At 32.9% G+C, this 15,010-nt stretch overlaps 2 protein-coding genes across 3 annotated transcripts; one reads left to right on the top strand and one right to left on the bottom strand.

Annotated features, from left to right (window-relative positions):
- Positions 1-7,474: 7,474 nt before the first annotated feature.
- Positions 7,475-9,629, top strand: LOC115701362 (transmembrane ascorbate ferrireductase 2). Its single transcript, XM_030629140.2, has 4 exons — positions 7,475-7,883; positions 8,463-8,511; positions 8,872-9,071; positions 9,192-9,629. Exons 1-4 carry the CDS (start codon positions 7,683-7,685, stop codon positions 9,495-9,497), a joined length of 756 nt encoding a protein of 251 aa, XP_030485000.2. The 5' UTR covers positions 7,475-7,682; the 3' UTR covers positions 9,498-9,629.
- A 1,012-nt stretch (positions 9,630-10,641) lies between these two features.
- LOC115699406 (uncharacterized) lies at positions 10,642-15,010 on the bottom strand. 2 transcript variants are annotated; one of them, XM_030626797.2, is made up of 7 exons: positions 13,942-15,010; positions 13,091-13,225; positions 12,629-12,981; positions 11,678-12,422; positions 11,491-11,587; positions 11,347-11,401; positions 10,642-11,111 (listed from the first exon to the last, which is right to left on the bottom strand). In XM_030626797.2, the coding sequence occupies exons 1-7, from the start codon at positions 14,471-14,473 to the stop codon at positions 11,049-11,051; spliced, it is 1,980 nt and encodes a 659-aa protein (XP_030482657.2). In that variant the 5' UTR covers positions 14,474-15,010; the 3' UTR covers positions 10,642-11,048. The 2 variants fall into 2 exon arrangements, with proteins under 2 accessions (XP_030482657.2, XP_060957955.1); XM_061101972.1 differs by having other exon boundaries at positions 10,642-11,401; positions 13,942-14,942.

Below are 15,010 nucleotides of genomic sequence, written 5' to 3'. Positions count from 1 at the left end.
CTTATCACTTTAAGATAGTTTTTATTTTTTTCTAAACAAGATTTACCTCTAACTTTTCCATAAATCTACACATCCATCTGCAAAAAATACAAATATATTATATTTGAAAATATTTCTTAATTATGTGAGAGTGTGAAGATAATTTGAGTACAAAATTCATATAAAAAGGTATATTTAAATTAAATTTTATTTACAAATAAATTTGATTAATGTATAAAAAAAAAGTATTCTTCAACTTCTCACAATATCTTGGAGGGTGCAAACGCAACCGCCCCATTCATACCTGGTCCACCCTAAAATATAAGTGGGCCATAAGAAAAAAAAATATTTTTTAGTTATTAATAAAAATGTAGCGTTTTAAAATTAGTAAAAAATAATGTATAATCTTAAAATTAAATTTATTTTTTTTTGAGTCTATAGTCTAAATGGATCCTAAACATAAGTCTTACCTGCTTATACCAAAGTCGGCCCTCCATACATACATTGTATTCTCTGATCTTACTTGATTCATTATTCAAATACAGTAGAACCTCTATCCAAGAATACACTTGGACCAAGAAAATAATATTCTAATTGAGAGGTTATAACTAAATAGAGTTACACTTGAAAAAAAAAATCAAAATATTTAAAAATATCAATGTAACAAAATTACCAATAAACAATTCTTAATACTATATTATATTAGAATTATTTTCGAGTACATATAATATTTATACATGTACTATAATTTGAAATAAAATTATTAATTCTATATAAATAAATTTATAAAATATATGTATATATTTTTTTAAGATGTAATTATTCTTATGTAGAGGTACATTTTATTAACACGGGACTTAAAAATATATAACTAATTACAATATAGAGGTTATTCTTATTTATAACTGGCCCAAATTCGAACTTCATTTTTTTATAACAAATTAGAGGTTATTCTTGAATAGAGTATTCTTAAATAGAGATTTTACTGTATATGTATAATTTTATTATGGTCTGATCCAATTGTTTGTTGAGTATCATTACCTGATCGTATACAAATATAACAGTGAGTGGTATTATACATGACGAATCTCTTTTAACATTTTTCTTATTAAAATCATATCTAATTCATATTAAAATCATATCTAATTCACATGTATTATACATGTCTTATATATCAAATTCCAAGTAACTTTTCCTATTATAAAATATATATACTAAAGCATACTAGTAGTTTTTAATTCTGTTATATTGTAATTGGTAAATTTTAATATTAAATCTTATTTTAATTAAATAATAATTATATAAAAAAATGTTAAACATTTATAAGGAGCCAAATCATTGAGGTAATGAGCACTATTAATAGCTAACAGCAACACTAACAAAATAAGCATTGTTATTAGATATTATTAGTGCCTAGCACTATTTATAAGTTACACTTTATAAATGGTTAACAATAGTTTATAATAATTATTAAATTAAATTATGTGAAATTTAATATTTAATTACACTAATACTGACATTTTTAAATGGTACACCAATAATATTTCTCTAATAAAATAGATTATTAAGCACCCTATTTAAGGATATATCGTTTATCCTTAAATTCATTACTTAATACATAATTGACTAGTTTGATTTAATGCCAATCTTGTTTTTGTCATATAAGAAACGTGGGTGCATCTATTCAAAATCAATGTAGTAAAGTTGTGACCTACAAACTTTAGACAATTAGTCAATGTGTATTAGCAATGACTTCATTGAATTATCACAAAAATTTCAATGGTACCAATTGCCAAATAAATGACATCGTTAGAGGAAATCACATGAATCAATGCATGACCAAATAGTTTGTATTTTCCTTTTGTTGCACGATAAAGTATGACTAACTTATATACACATGCTTCTCAAACAAAACTTATACACCTCACTAATTAATGACTCACACACATTATATTATTTTATAATTAATGTACAAATCATAATTAATAAGATGTACTCAAACATATGAACTATTATTTTTTTTTTTCTCCTAAGGTTGTTTCGCACAGTGCACACTCTAATCACTATTTCATTCATTCATTCATTATTATTATTATTAAAAATTTAAAATAAGCATCAGTCCAAATATTAACTCTAACAAAACTTGTAACGGACTTAGCTAGTGCATAAACTACACTATTCACAAAACGCAAAATAACACAACAAAAACCACCACCAACAACTAATAAAGAAAAAGAAATTTCATGTGTAACTTAGGCGCAGGGCTAGGGATCCCTCCCAAGTCGATTGCTATGACTCAGCACTACTCAACTACATAAATATTTTCCTTCTTGTTACGTGTCAAACTTTAATATCCACGTTATCAGGATCAGTTTACAAGTAAACATTTAATATTAAACAAATAATTATAAAAGTAAACACGTAAGTAATGTAATTGACCAAGTTAAATAAATTTATATTTTTTTAGTGATAATAATAGTAATAATAAATATTACAAATGAATTAGAATTAATTAGGTCATAAAACCCTAACAAGTATACCAATATCAACATAATTAAATGATTCTTGAGTTTAAGAGGTTTATACTATCATCATTACCATGCATTACAATAAAAATTAAAAGACTAGTCTAACAAAATTTCAACAATTAAAAAAAATATCTTATCAATTACTGTTACGTCATAACATATATACTAATTAAGTTATTCTATTGAATTATTTCTAAAAAAAATTATATTATATATATATATTGTTGAGAATCATGAGGTTCCATCTCAAAACCAATTGGCAATGAGTGGAGTAGCTCATGTTCTTATATATGGCTCAATGCTTTTACATTTAATCCATGTGGGACAATGTTCTCCAATACCCCCCTCAAGATGGTGGCTATTTTTGTTCACCAATGTTGAATCACCTTATCACAGGCCCTGCCATTTGCTCGCTTATATTTGTTCGGATCTCAGGCGTCTTTTCACCCTCTGGATCTCGTGCGGCTAACCATCTAGATAGGTGTGGATCTAAAGCTCGCTGGGGATATGGCCCTGATACCATGTGGAGAATCATGGAGTTCCATCTAAAAACTAATTGGTGATGAGTGGAGTAGCTCATGTTCTTATATATGGCTCAATACTTTACCATTTATTCCATGTGGGACAATGTCCACAATACCCCCCTTCAAGATGATGGCTATTTTTTGCTCATCAATCTTGAACCGTATCAGAGTGGACATGGTCACTATCAATATAGGTGCGGATCGGATAGGATCACTTGCCCGCGAGGGATATGGCTCTGATACCATGTTGAGAATCATGAGGTTCCATCTCAAAACCAATTGGCAATGAGTGGAGTAGCCCATGTTCTTATATATGGCTCAATTCTCTACCATTTATTCCATGTGGGACAATGTCCACAATATTCCCCCTCAAGATGATGGTTATTTTTTGCTCATCAATCTTGAACCGTATCAGAGTGGACTATCTATATAGGTGCGGATCGGATAGGATCACTTGCCCGCAAGGGATATGGCTCTGGTACCATGTTGAGAATCAAGGGGTTCTATCTCAAAACCAATTGGCAATGAGTGGAGTAACCCATGTTCTTATATATGGCTCAATACTTTTACATTTAATCCATGCAGGACAATGTTCTCCAATATATATATTAATAATAATATATTTTTTTATCAAAAAAGAAAAATCATTAATTACAACAACAGAACCAAAACACCCAATCAACATTACTGAAAAAGAAAAACTTAATCCAAAATATTACTAATCATTCTATAATTACAAGTATTTAATTTTCTTTTTTGTAAGTTATACAATCGACACTTAATACATCTTTTAATATCAGTAACTAAGTGTAGTACTGTATGAGAGTACCCTTCATGGATGCACTTGTTCCTATTAGTCCATATATTATACACTGCGCAATAATAGCAAAAATTATTTCAGCTTCCAACTTCCCTGCCATATTAGTTATAGAACTCAGCCAACCATTAAAGTGTAAAGGTCATGCTCGATAGCCAATCCAACCAAATATTGCAATCACCACTTGAACCGAGAAATGACACTCGAAAAAAAAGTGAGAATGACTCTCAATTCCCAAATCACAAACAAAACAAATATTTTCAACAACATCAGTACCAAATCGAGGGAGGAGATCCCTAGTAAGAAGATGAACATGCATAGTTTGCCAAATAATAAACATATATTTAGGCAAGATAAGTCTATTCCAAACAACTCGAAAGTAGCTCTCATGATCAAGTTGAAGAAGATTGTTATGTAATAGAGCAGCCTTGAACTTACCTTTCATACCAGCATCCAACACATTTTGCATGCTGAAGACATGTCTAAGATGACAAATCTTCTTCCAAGACCAGTTGGTATCTTGCGGGAGTTGGTACTCCCAGAAATTCACCCCTTTAAGTATATTGTATTGACCCACTTCACCCATAACACATCATACTTCTTCATGATAGCCCAAAAAAATTTAGCAAGAATGGTTCGATTCCAATTAGAACCATCTTTAAAACACAACCCACCAAACTTCTTAGGGAGACAAACAAAATCCCAAGAAGCTAAGTAATTTTTACTTCTATTTCCACATTGGCCCCATAAAAATGTCTTGCAATATTTTTTAATCTCTTTAATTAATAACACTTTAAGAAAAAAAATAAAAATATTCATCTAATAGTTTCTCAAACCCAATAAAACTAAATCAATAAGTTGCATCCTCTCTATATAGGATAAAGTAGAAATTACACAATATATGAGAACATGATAAGAGTTTACTTTTTTATGGCATAAATAAATAATACTATGAGGTTATGAGTTTTTTTTTTTTTTAAAAAAAATACATTTATATGAGCTTTTTTATGCCATATTTTTGAAAAAAAAAAAGATAGAAATCTCATATTTGTAAATAATAATAAGTTTTGCCAGAAAAGTCATTAGTACCAAAAAAGTCACCGAAAAAGTTAGTGTCGTCGAAAAATTCACCGGAAAAAAGTCACAGTCGTCGGAAAAAGTCACTGGAAAAGTCACCAGAAGTAGATGTCTCAAATATAAACGAAAATAGAACCGGTTTATAACATAATGAATAAAAATAAATAACACAAAATAACTCAAACTGGTTATAATTGAAATATAACCGGTTCTGTAACATAATAAATAAAAATAAATAACACAAAATAACTCAAACCAATTATAATTAAAATAGAATCGGTTCCATAACAATGTTATAATGAATAAAAACAAATAATACGAAATAACTCCAACCAGTTATAACTAAAATATAACTGGTTATATAACATAATGAATGAATATTTTTTGGGTGGATATAGTATGAGTGTAATTATTTGGTGGGTTGGAGTATGTTGAATGAATGTTTTTCTTGAATGGAGCATGTTGATTTTTCTATTTTAGTTATAACCGGTTTGAGTTATTTTGTGTTATTTGTTTTTATTCATTATAACACTGTCATAGAACCGGTTCTATTTTAATCATAATTGGTTTGAATTATTTTATGTTATTTATTTTTATTCATTATGTTATAGAACCGGTTATATTTCAATTATAACCCGTTTGAGTTATTAATTTTTATTCATAGAACCAGTTCTATTTTTAGTTATATCTCAGATATCTACTTCTGGTGACTTTTTCAGCAACTTTTCCAGTGACGGTTAATTTTCTAGCGACTTTTTTAGTGACTTTTCCGACGACAATAACTTTTTCGGTGACTTTTCTGGCACCTACGACTTTTCCGATACTGTTGACTTTTCTGGCGAACCTTATTATTGTTTTACAAATATAGAATTTTCACATTTTTGTTTACAAAAATATAGCATTAAAAACTCATATAAATGTTAAAAAAAAAAAAAAAACTTACAAATATCTCATGGTATTATTTATTATGCCATAAATTAATTATACCTTCAATTCCTTTTATGAAAATTCCTCATTGTTTAGAGGCCCAAGTATGAAACCTTTTCTTGATTGTATCAATTATGATACCACAATCATCCATTCTCTATTTGGTTGGTTCATTGGCACTCCAGTCCCAAGCATTTAAGAGGGTATTGCCCTTCTTCAAGCCCAATAGACTGTAAAATATTATCTTTTCAAGTTTACCAAAAAAGATTTGAGATAAGTTAACAAAAAATTAAAAATGAAAATAATTAATATGAATGTTCTTTAAATTTAATTAATATGTAGTATATGAGTTGTTCATATATATAAAAGAAAAATCATAGTGTAAAATTTAGTATTTTTATAATATATAATGCAGTATGGTATTATTAAATTTAAAACCGCAAATCACATCGTACTGCATGGTTTGACGAAAATGCAGCCGTAATCACGTCGTAAAGAATTTCAAACTATATTTTTTGTACAGTATAGTATGATGCGAGTGGTTTGTATGGTATAAGAGTAGTTTGATGAACACTTTTACTATAACTTTCGTATATAACCAACTTATTATGTTGTAGCATTGGTCTACATCTTAGAGGAAAACAACGGGCCAATGCCCTATATGAAGCCTATAGTAAGTTGTCAACAATTGGACACAATTAACACATATTGCAAGGCATTGACCATACTCCACCTAGAGATGGAAATTTATACCGTGGGGATGGTAACCACGGGGACCCGCCCCTAATGGGGTGGGGATTCCTCATCTTAGTGGTTAATGGGGCGGTGGTGGGGGACAATTTCAATAACCGAAGCGGGAATGGGGCGGGGGCGGGAATAATACTATCGCACCATATCCGACCCCAATATAAATATATATATATATATATATATTTTTTTTTGTTTTTTTTTTCAAACTTTGACACATATTTAGTTTTTATTTTCTATTAAGTTATGCTTTTTTTAAGTAGGTTTATTTTTTATCTTCTATGAATTATGAATGCATAATAAATATTTGTGAGAATATTGGTTTAACTTATTTTTTTTCAATTATTTTAAATTAATTTATTTTTTCATTTTACCTTAATGGATACCCGATGAGTTCCCTATAACCGATGGGTATTACCCTACCCCGAATCCGTTGGTTATTAAACGGAGATGGAGCGGGGACGGGGGTATAAATACGTAGCGGGAATGGGAGCAGAAATTACATTCCCCATACATTAATCGACCAATTTCCATCTCTAACTCCACCCCTTTTGTATATGAATATATTATGATGATATTTATGCTTTTTTTTGCTAAGTTTTTTTTTTTTTTTGGCTCAATTGTTCTGTAGTGTAGGTAAGGATAGGACTTAGGTTGTTGGAAAAGGTAATAATATCTATCACCAATGGTTACTCCTACACTCAATTATCAAACAACAAAATTTATATTGTGAGTGTGATTAAATCTATCAAAAAAAATCAAACGACAAAAATCACAATATTTAATACAAAAATCAAATCTTATAGAAATTGTAAAAATGTTCTTGTTTTTCTTCTTTTGATATGAGAAACCGTCAAAATGTCGTTTCTATATTCCCAAATCAAACGACATTACAATGAGCACGTCTTTTCGACTTGATACGGCGTCGTATTATGTGTAATGAGTGAGCACGTTGGTCTGAGTCAAAGAAAGAGCTTGAGAATATGGTATACAGATCCGAAGGTGAGAAGAGAGAGATGAGTTTAACAAGGCTTCGGCAAGAAGAAGAAAAAGAAGCTTCTCTGCTTTTCAATTATCTTCCTCATGAACAATCTTTCTGGGTCTCTTCCTAGAACCGTTTTCAGAGCTAAAGCGAGAATGGGTTCAGTTCCGGTGATTCGCTTTCCCATCATCTTCTTCATCAGACTTTTCGGAATCATTGTCGCCGCTCTGCTTTTTACCTGGACAAACCATTTTAGAGGAGGCTTGGCTCTCATCTCTGATAACAAAGATCTCATTTTTAATGTATCCCATCTCTCTCTCTTTCGTTTTTGTTTTGTGATTCTCATTATGATCCTTACTTTTGTTTTTTTGAATTCAAATGCTGCTATTCTGAATCTTCTTTCTCTCATGGTTAATGGGTTTAGCTTCTTATTCTTTTGGACTTTTGATTTGGGTGAATTTATCGTTTACTAATTGAGATCACCGTTGGTTCCATTGTTACTTGTCTTTGAGTTAATCATATGATTATATGTTTTTTTTATTCTTTGTATAGAGAGCTAATGAAAATGTTTTCCTTACACCTAAAGTTGTAACAAATTCAGTTTGTAGAGATTATGGTATCATGTACCAATTGGATTCATGTTATTAATTCGGGCTTTTTATCGATCTTGAGCCATTTCTTGGGATATTTCATTGCTTCTATGGCATTAGATAAAACTTATAGACTTGGAAAAACAAATTGCTATGTCAGATATTTCTTTCTTTCTGGGATATGTTTTTTTATTTTGTTTCAGCATCTGAAGCACGCCCATGAAAATTGATTATCTTGGTTTTAGCATTTATGTTTTTTTTTTTAACTTGGCATTCTTGTCTCGTATGCAGGTTCATCCTGTGTTGATGGTACTTGGTCTTGTATTACTAAATGGAGAAGGTAAACACTATTCCCCTTTTGCAAATTCACTTCTACTAAAAATTCATTTTCTTGAACTTCATAAGAAAAGATTTTGTTAAAAGAGGCGTTTGTGCTTGTTAATTTTTGTACTTCAATGTGTTAGAATCTTGCCAACTCCTTAATATGGCATTTTTGAATTTGATGGAGTTCAATTTTCCCTTAGAACTGAAGTTGTTTTATCGTTCTCCATTTTGAAATGATGAAAATGGATTAATATCATTCTCAATTCGACGATAACCACTTGAGTTAACAAGAGTCTTCTCTATAGGACTGCATAACTGAATTCTAGAGTTTCGTTTTTAATTTCTTGAACTAAATGACTGTTGTGGATTGGTGCAGCCATGTTAGTGTACAAGACTGTATCTGGAACAAAAAGCTTCAAAAAATTAGTTCATCTTGGACTACAGTTTCTTGCTTTTTGTTTCAGCATTATTGGTGTATGGGCTGCTTTGAAATTTCACAATGACAAGGGCATTGACAACTTTTACAGCCTACATTCCTGGTTAGGCCTAGCTTGCCTATTTTTATTCACCCTCCAGGTAACTTTTTGGATCATTTTCTCCCAAACATTACATTTTCTTATATACTTTTAACTTGAGTTAGCTTCTGGAGTTACTCTTATGGAATGTGAAATCGTGTTTTCTTCTGCTTTGGCACAGTGGGCTGCTGGATTCGTGACTTTTTGGTATCCGGGCGGGGCTGCAAGTACCAGAGCTACCTTGCTGCCATGGCATGTGTTCTTGGGTGTTTATATTTATGCCCTTGCCATTGCTACTGTGACTACTGGTATCTTAGAAAAAGTCACATTTCTGCAGACCAATCAAGTGATATCACGCTACTCAACTGAGGCTATGTTGGTGAATTCTCTTGGTTTATTGGTTGTGGTTCTTGGCGGGTTTGTTATTCTTGCTGTCATTACTTCTACCAATGAAAAAGTTGATACTGTTAGAGAAGCTACAGAGTAAGCCAAATGAAACCAAAATAGTTCCCATAGTTGTAGGAGTGAGGAGTAATACTTGCTAGATCAAAATGTTTTTGCTATGTATTTGCATGATTCATTATATTGTTCAGCAATTTCGTTTGTTTGTCCTCTATAATGTTTTTGCCTTATGATGCTTTGACTTTGCAATCTGCATAACTTAGAAGCCTGAAAAGAACACACACATTTGGCCTTTTATCTTGTACAATCGCGATGGTGCATACTGCATACCCTTTACAATGCAGGATGAAAACTGTAAAACGCCAGAAAAATAAGAGCGTTGCTTTGAAGTACTTTACAGTGTGCAACACCATGTTATATGTTTAGTTTAGGAGGTTTTTTTTTTTTTTTTTTTTTTTTTTTGAGTGTAGCGTAATGGTATTTTTACAATCATATATTAACTTAATAGCTTAAAACCCATGACTTTTCCCTTTTTCTCATCCCTCCCTCACCACTAAGTTAGCCTTAGTGGCTTTTAGTTTAGGAGGTTCAATATTATAGGATTTAATTTTACATTTAATTCACATAAAATACTGTGGTTTATTGGGAACACCAAAATGCCTTGTAGCAATTCCTTGAACAAAAAAAAAGAACTTGTTCCAAATTTTACATGTAAACTTCCGAGCCACGAATAGAGAAATATTCTTTTTCATCCTTTTGGTTTTTGGTAAAGGAACAGTGTCTAAGGTGGTTATTGTTAAAGGTTCAAAAACTTCACTTTCACAATTTAAGCTAAATTTCAAAGAATAAACAAGGTTTTTTCTCCCCTAACTATGATCATGATAGAGTTCTGTTCTCTAATTTTTATTTATTTGTAGCGAAAATTTCTAAACCAAATAAATTATTGCAACTATCCCTTTAGTTACATTTCGTACAATTTTAAAAAATAATTAGCCCATGTGATCATGAGTTACCAATATAATTACAATACAAGAATTTATTTAACTTAAAACTACGGAAAATTCACATTAAATAACTAAAAGAAAATATGCACAACAATTTTTATAATTCAAAACAAATTTTTGTAAAATAAATAAATAAAGAAACAAAACTCCGCAAAAATCATAATTTAGAGACAAATCTTACTTATTTAATTTCAGGAAAATCCGATGAGATCAAGAGAGATTGGATTGAACTGAATTCATAATTCATGACTAAAGCATGCAATTTTTTCTTTTTAAAATAATAATAAGTAATTCTACATCAAAATTCAAGTACAACACCAGCCAACAACCTCAAATCAGCGAACAAAATATGAAAGAAGCAAAAAAATGAAAAGAAAAAAGTAACGGCAAAAATGCATGGCTGAATCTGCCCGGAGAGGCAAAAATATTGCACTCTTCACTGAGTCAGGACTAAAATTACAAATACAAAACATCAAAAACTTGCCGGGGCAAGTACCATTATTCCAAAATGATGAGAACTAGAAAAGAAATGAAGCAACAAAAACTTCTGTAGTCTTATTAGGATGCTGACATTCATTTCAGCATTGCACACAAAATTTGGAGGGCCTCTCCTTGATTCATGTCACAAGGACTTAAATCCACAAGTGTTCTCTTCGATACTCGCGAACAATGACAGGCACGCTAGTTGGTGGCACCTGACAGAACAAAGTGAAAAGAGAAATTATCATTTGTGTCGATAAGACATAAGTGCTAAATCTAGTTGCCAAATAGGTCTATGCAAACATTAAACATTGTCAGTGTGGGTGAACAAAAGATATGCCAGTATGAAACTGTGTCTATTCCAGAGTGAACACCAGAGTCTTGACAACATTTCCTCGTCCAGAGTCTAACAGATGAATAGAAAATACTCAAATTTTCAACAATCCTTACCATGCCATAGTCTGTAATGATCATTGATATGTAATCTGAAGGTGTGGCATCATATCTGCCAATCAAAATTTAACAGGGCCAATTAGCCAACAGTATAAAAACAAACATTTGCGACACTGCATTACTAGAATCATCAATACTTACATCAGATTCAGATGTTGTAATTTTTCACTCTTTGCACAGTCGTCCAGACCAATGGTTTCCTCTCTACCAGGAACCTTGGAGATGGCATCTGGATCACCTGCAAGAATCGGAACAGATAAAACTAAGCCCCTCAAACACAGCAGAATGAGAAGCCCATTTGAGATCAACTATTGGTAGAAATGCATACCGAGCTCATTAGAGCATATAGAATCAAGCTGAACCCTTTCGTGAAATTTATACGCCTCGCAACACACTAAAACAGGTACACGAAATGCATGAGCAACCATAGCAACGCATGCAGTCCCGACTCTGGAGTATACTGTTCCATTACATAATACTGATGATGCACCCAGGAAAACACGAGTAACTTCATGCATGATATATGATACAGCATTTATATTAGTGTAAGTGCAGTTAAGACCCTTTTCCACCAACCTACGAAGTAAGAGTTGGCCTTCTAGTTTTGGACGAGAGTCCACTACTACAACTCTGAACTGTCTCCCAAGCTCATGAGCATGTTGTAGTATCATTTCAACTGCAGACGAGGAGCCATATGTGAGAAGAATGTCACCATCTCTGATTTTGGTAACAGCATGTTTGACGATCACCTTATCAGCCAGAATGATTTTCTCACTTATGAAACGATCAATATCTGACTGAAGTAATGTTTTTGCTTCTGACTCAGAGAGGGTAAGAGGTAATTTGGCGATAAGGCTTTTAAGAAACCTAATTGCATTTCCCATGCTGATGGACAAGGGCCTGCACTCAATAAGAAATGATACATAACTACTTATTTTTGCGGTCAAATCCCGATTAAGATTCTTTTCAGGAGGTGTGGAATAGTCTTTGATTGCCTCTTGAAATGCTTCCAGCATTGCAATACATCGAGCATTGCCACCAGAAATATCTCCTGATAGATATTGCAACCCAACCTGGCACCAAAACGGAAGGCTGCCTTAGACCAATGTAATAATAAAATTTCATAATGAATGATCTCAAAGATAAGACCTAATAACAAAGAATCTTAACTTCATCTAGCAGAAAGGCAATACCACCAACTACCTCATATCATAGACAATTTATATTCATTATTTAAGAATGCATCATTAAGTGCAAGGAATGACATTTGTATACATACCTTGTATACAGCAGGATGCACGGGGTCAAGTTGGAAGAACTTTGATTCAAGATCAGGAAGCTGAGTTCCATGTTCATATTGAGGCAAATGCCTGAACAACTCAACTCTGTTAGTAGCCTCAGTTTGGTTTACCATTGCACGTCTTTTTGCCTTTTCGACCCGGCTCTTGTCATCATACTGCATGCGTGGTTGAGGCACATCTTTCTTCCTATCCTTTTCTAGCTGACGATCACCAACCTTCTTCTCAGTGGCTGCAACTGAAACATTGTCATTCTTTTGTGAAGGGGCCTTTGTGGCTTTAGCTGGTTTCACATTCACCGCCGAAGCAGCAGCAGGTGTCTTACCCCCATCAGCTAATGATGAAAAGAAAACACAAGCTATTCAATGACTTGTAAAATGATTCAATCAAATACTAAATAAACTTTAAAAAGCGTGATGAATAAGCACAAATGTCAGTTGCACCTTTAGCAGCAGCTTTTGCAGCTCGTTGGGCCTCTTGAATGGCACGCCTTTCAGCTTTTGTGCTTTTCTCTTTTGCTGGCTTTGAATTCAGAGGTCTGTCATTTTGCAAACCACCTGATGCTCCTCCAACTTTTTCTGCATTTATTGGTTCATGAATTGTGTTATTTTAAACTCTTACAAACACAAGACTCCCCTATGTTTGTGAACAATAAGAAATTCTCATCTTATTCACAAGATTCTTACAGGCATATAGACTCTCTGAAGCACAAACATGGTATCCAATTTCCCTATATTTTACTAACAGGAAGAAGAACACACAGTCATCTCTGGGTTTTCCCTGCTAATTGCAAACTAAATGTTACATCAAAGTCTCCTATGCTCTCATACCTATTTCTACAAATCTCCATAATCATTCAAGAAAAGTAAAAGACTTGACAACTCCATGGTCAGTCTATGAATTGCCCTCTCAATAACTAAAACCAGTAATCAATAAACAATCCATTTCTTACAACCCCATAAATTTGTCCTCTTTTCTAGCTTTTTCATACTTATGAACTAATAATAAGAAAAAGGAAGCATGAACATTTCTTGTATCTAAAGAAATTTATCATCATATCGCTATATTTTACCCTTTGATTTGACAATTTTAGTATCCAAAGGAGAGAAAAAATGGCCTGAGTAGGCTGAAAAGTAGGGAAACCCAGTAGAGACTATTTCCACCAAAAGCTTCTCACACTTTATTTACCAAACACCCTAAACCTAATAATTCAAAGCAACACAATCCCCAAAAAGAAATTCAGTAAATTTAATTAAAGAAATCATTTAAAAAAAAAAGCATAGGAGAGGAATACCAGGTGGTAACTTGTCGACGGTGGACACTGTTGTCAACTCACTCGCCGGGACGCTACTCGACCTAAGTGCCGCCAGATCGAATCCTCCACTTGGTAAAGAAGAAGCAGCAGACGCCCTAACTGAGCTACCCCTGACAGCTCGGCCAGGCGACGAAATGACGTCGTCGGAGAACTCGCCGTAGCTCAATCCAACCCTACCGGCGAAAGAAGAGGACGCCGTCGGAGACATAGTAGAGGGGAAGAAATCCGACGGGTTATAGCTGCTGCCAGCGGCGATGGATTCTCGGCGGAGAGGGGAAGTGGGATTTGCGACTAACGGAACCGTACGGTTGTCACTAGTGTGACGCGGCGGAGGGATCATGACCGGAGAAAGTGAGTTACCGGAGGGGGAGATTTCGGCTACTGGAGGAGAAGAAGGGGAAGATAAAATGGGTTCGGACTGACTGGAATTGGTTCTGTCGGGTGGGGCGAAAAACCCTACTTGGCGAATCTTTGGATCGATCACAGTACGCGGAGCCCGGCGAGAATCCATTAGTAGAAAATGGGTTGGGTATTTGAAAAGATTTAATACACTTTTTAGGGGTCGGAAGGAATGAGGACTGTTAGTCCCTCCTCCATTCGAGAATCGAAACTCCCTTTCTAAGAAACTGATTGGCTGGGAAGAAAATTCTAAAGTTCCATTACGGATTTTCCCGGAATATTTTAGCTGGAGAGAGAAAGTACACAACTTAAAGAACCAGACTCTGGATTTTTTTTTTTTTTTTAAAAAAAAATGATTTTTCTATTATTTTTTTGTTTTATTTTTGAGAAACTAATTAGATTAATCAATCTTTACTGGCCAAAACTAAGATCAAATCCTCAATCTCAGCTTCTATGTACAAATACTAATTTAGTGATAAAGAAGAAAGAGCACTGAAATTATTAATATTATTATTATTTACCTAATAATAATTTTCAAAACAAAAATAAATAAAGAAATTTTTTTAATTTAAATGGTTATAGTTATAAATCTCAGACTTTTATGAACAATAATACTAAACTAATGGATGGAGAAAGAAGAGAATTCCAT

This window comes from Cannabis sativa, chromosome 8 (assembly GCF_029168945.1).
Source record: "Cannabis sativa cultivar Pink pepper isolate KNU-18-1 chromosome 8, ASM2916894v1, whole genome shotgun sequence".
Lineage (NCBI taxonomy): Eukaryota > Viridiplantae > Streptophyta > Magnoliopsida > Rosales > Cannabaceae > Cannabis > Cannabis sativa.
The sequence above is the reverse complement of the archived record's forward strand: the minus strand, read 5'-3'. Positions and strand labels throughout refer to the sequence as shown.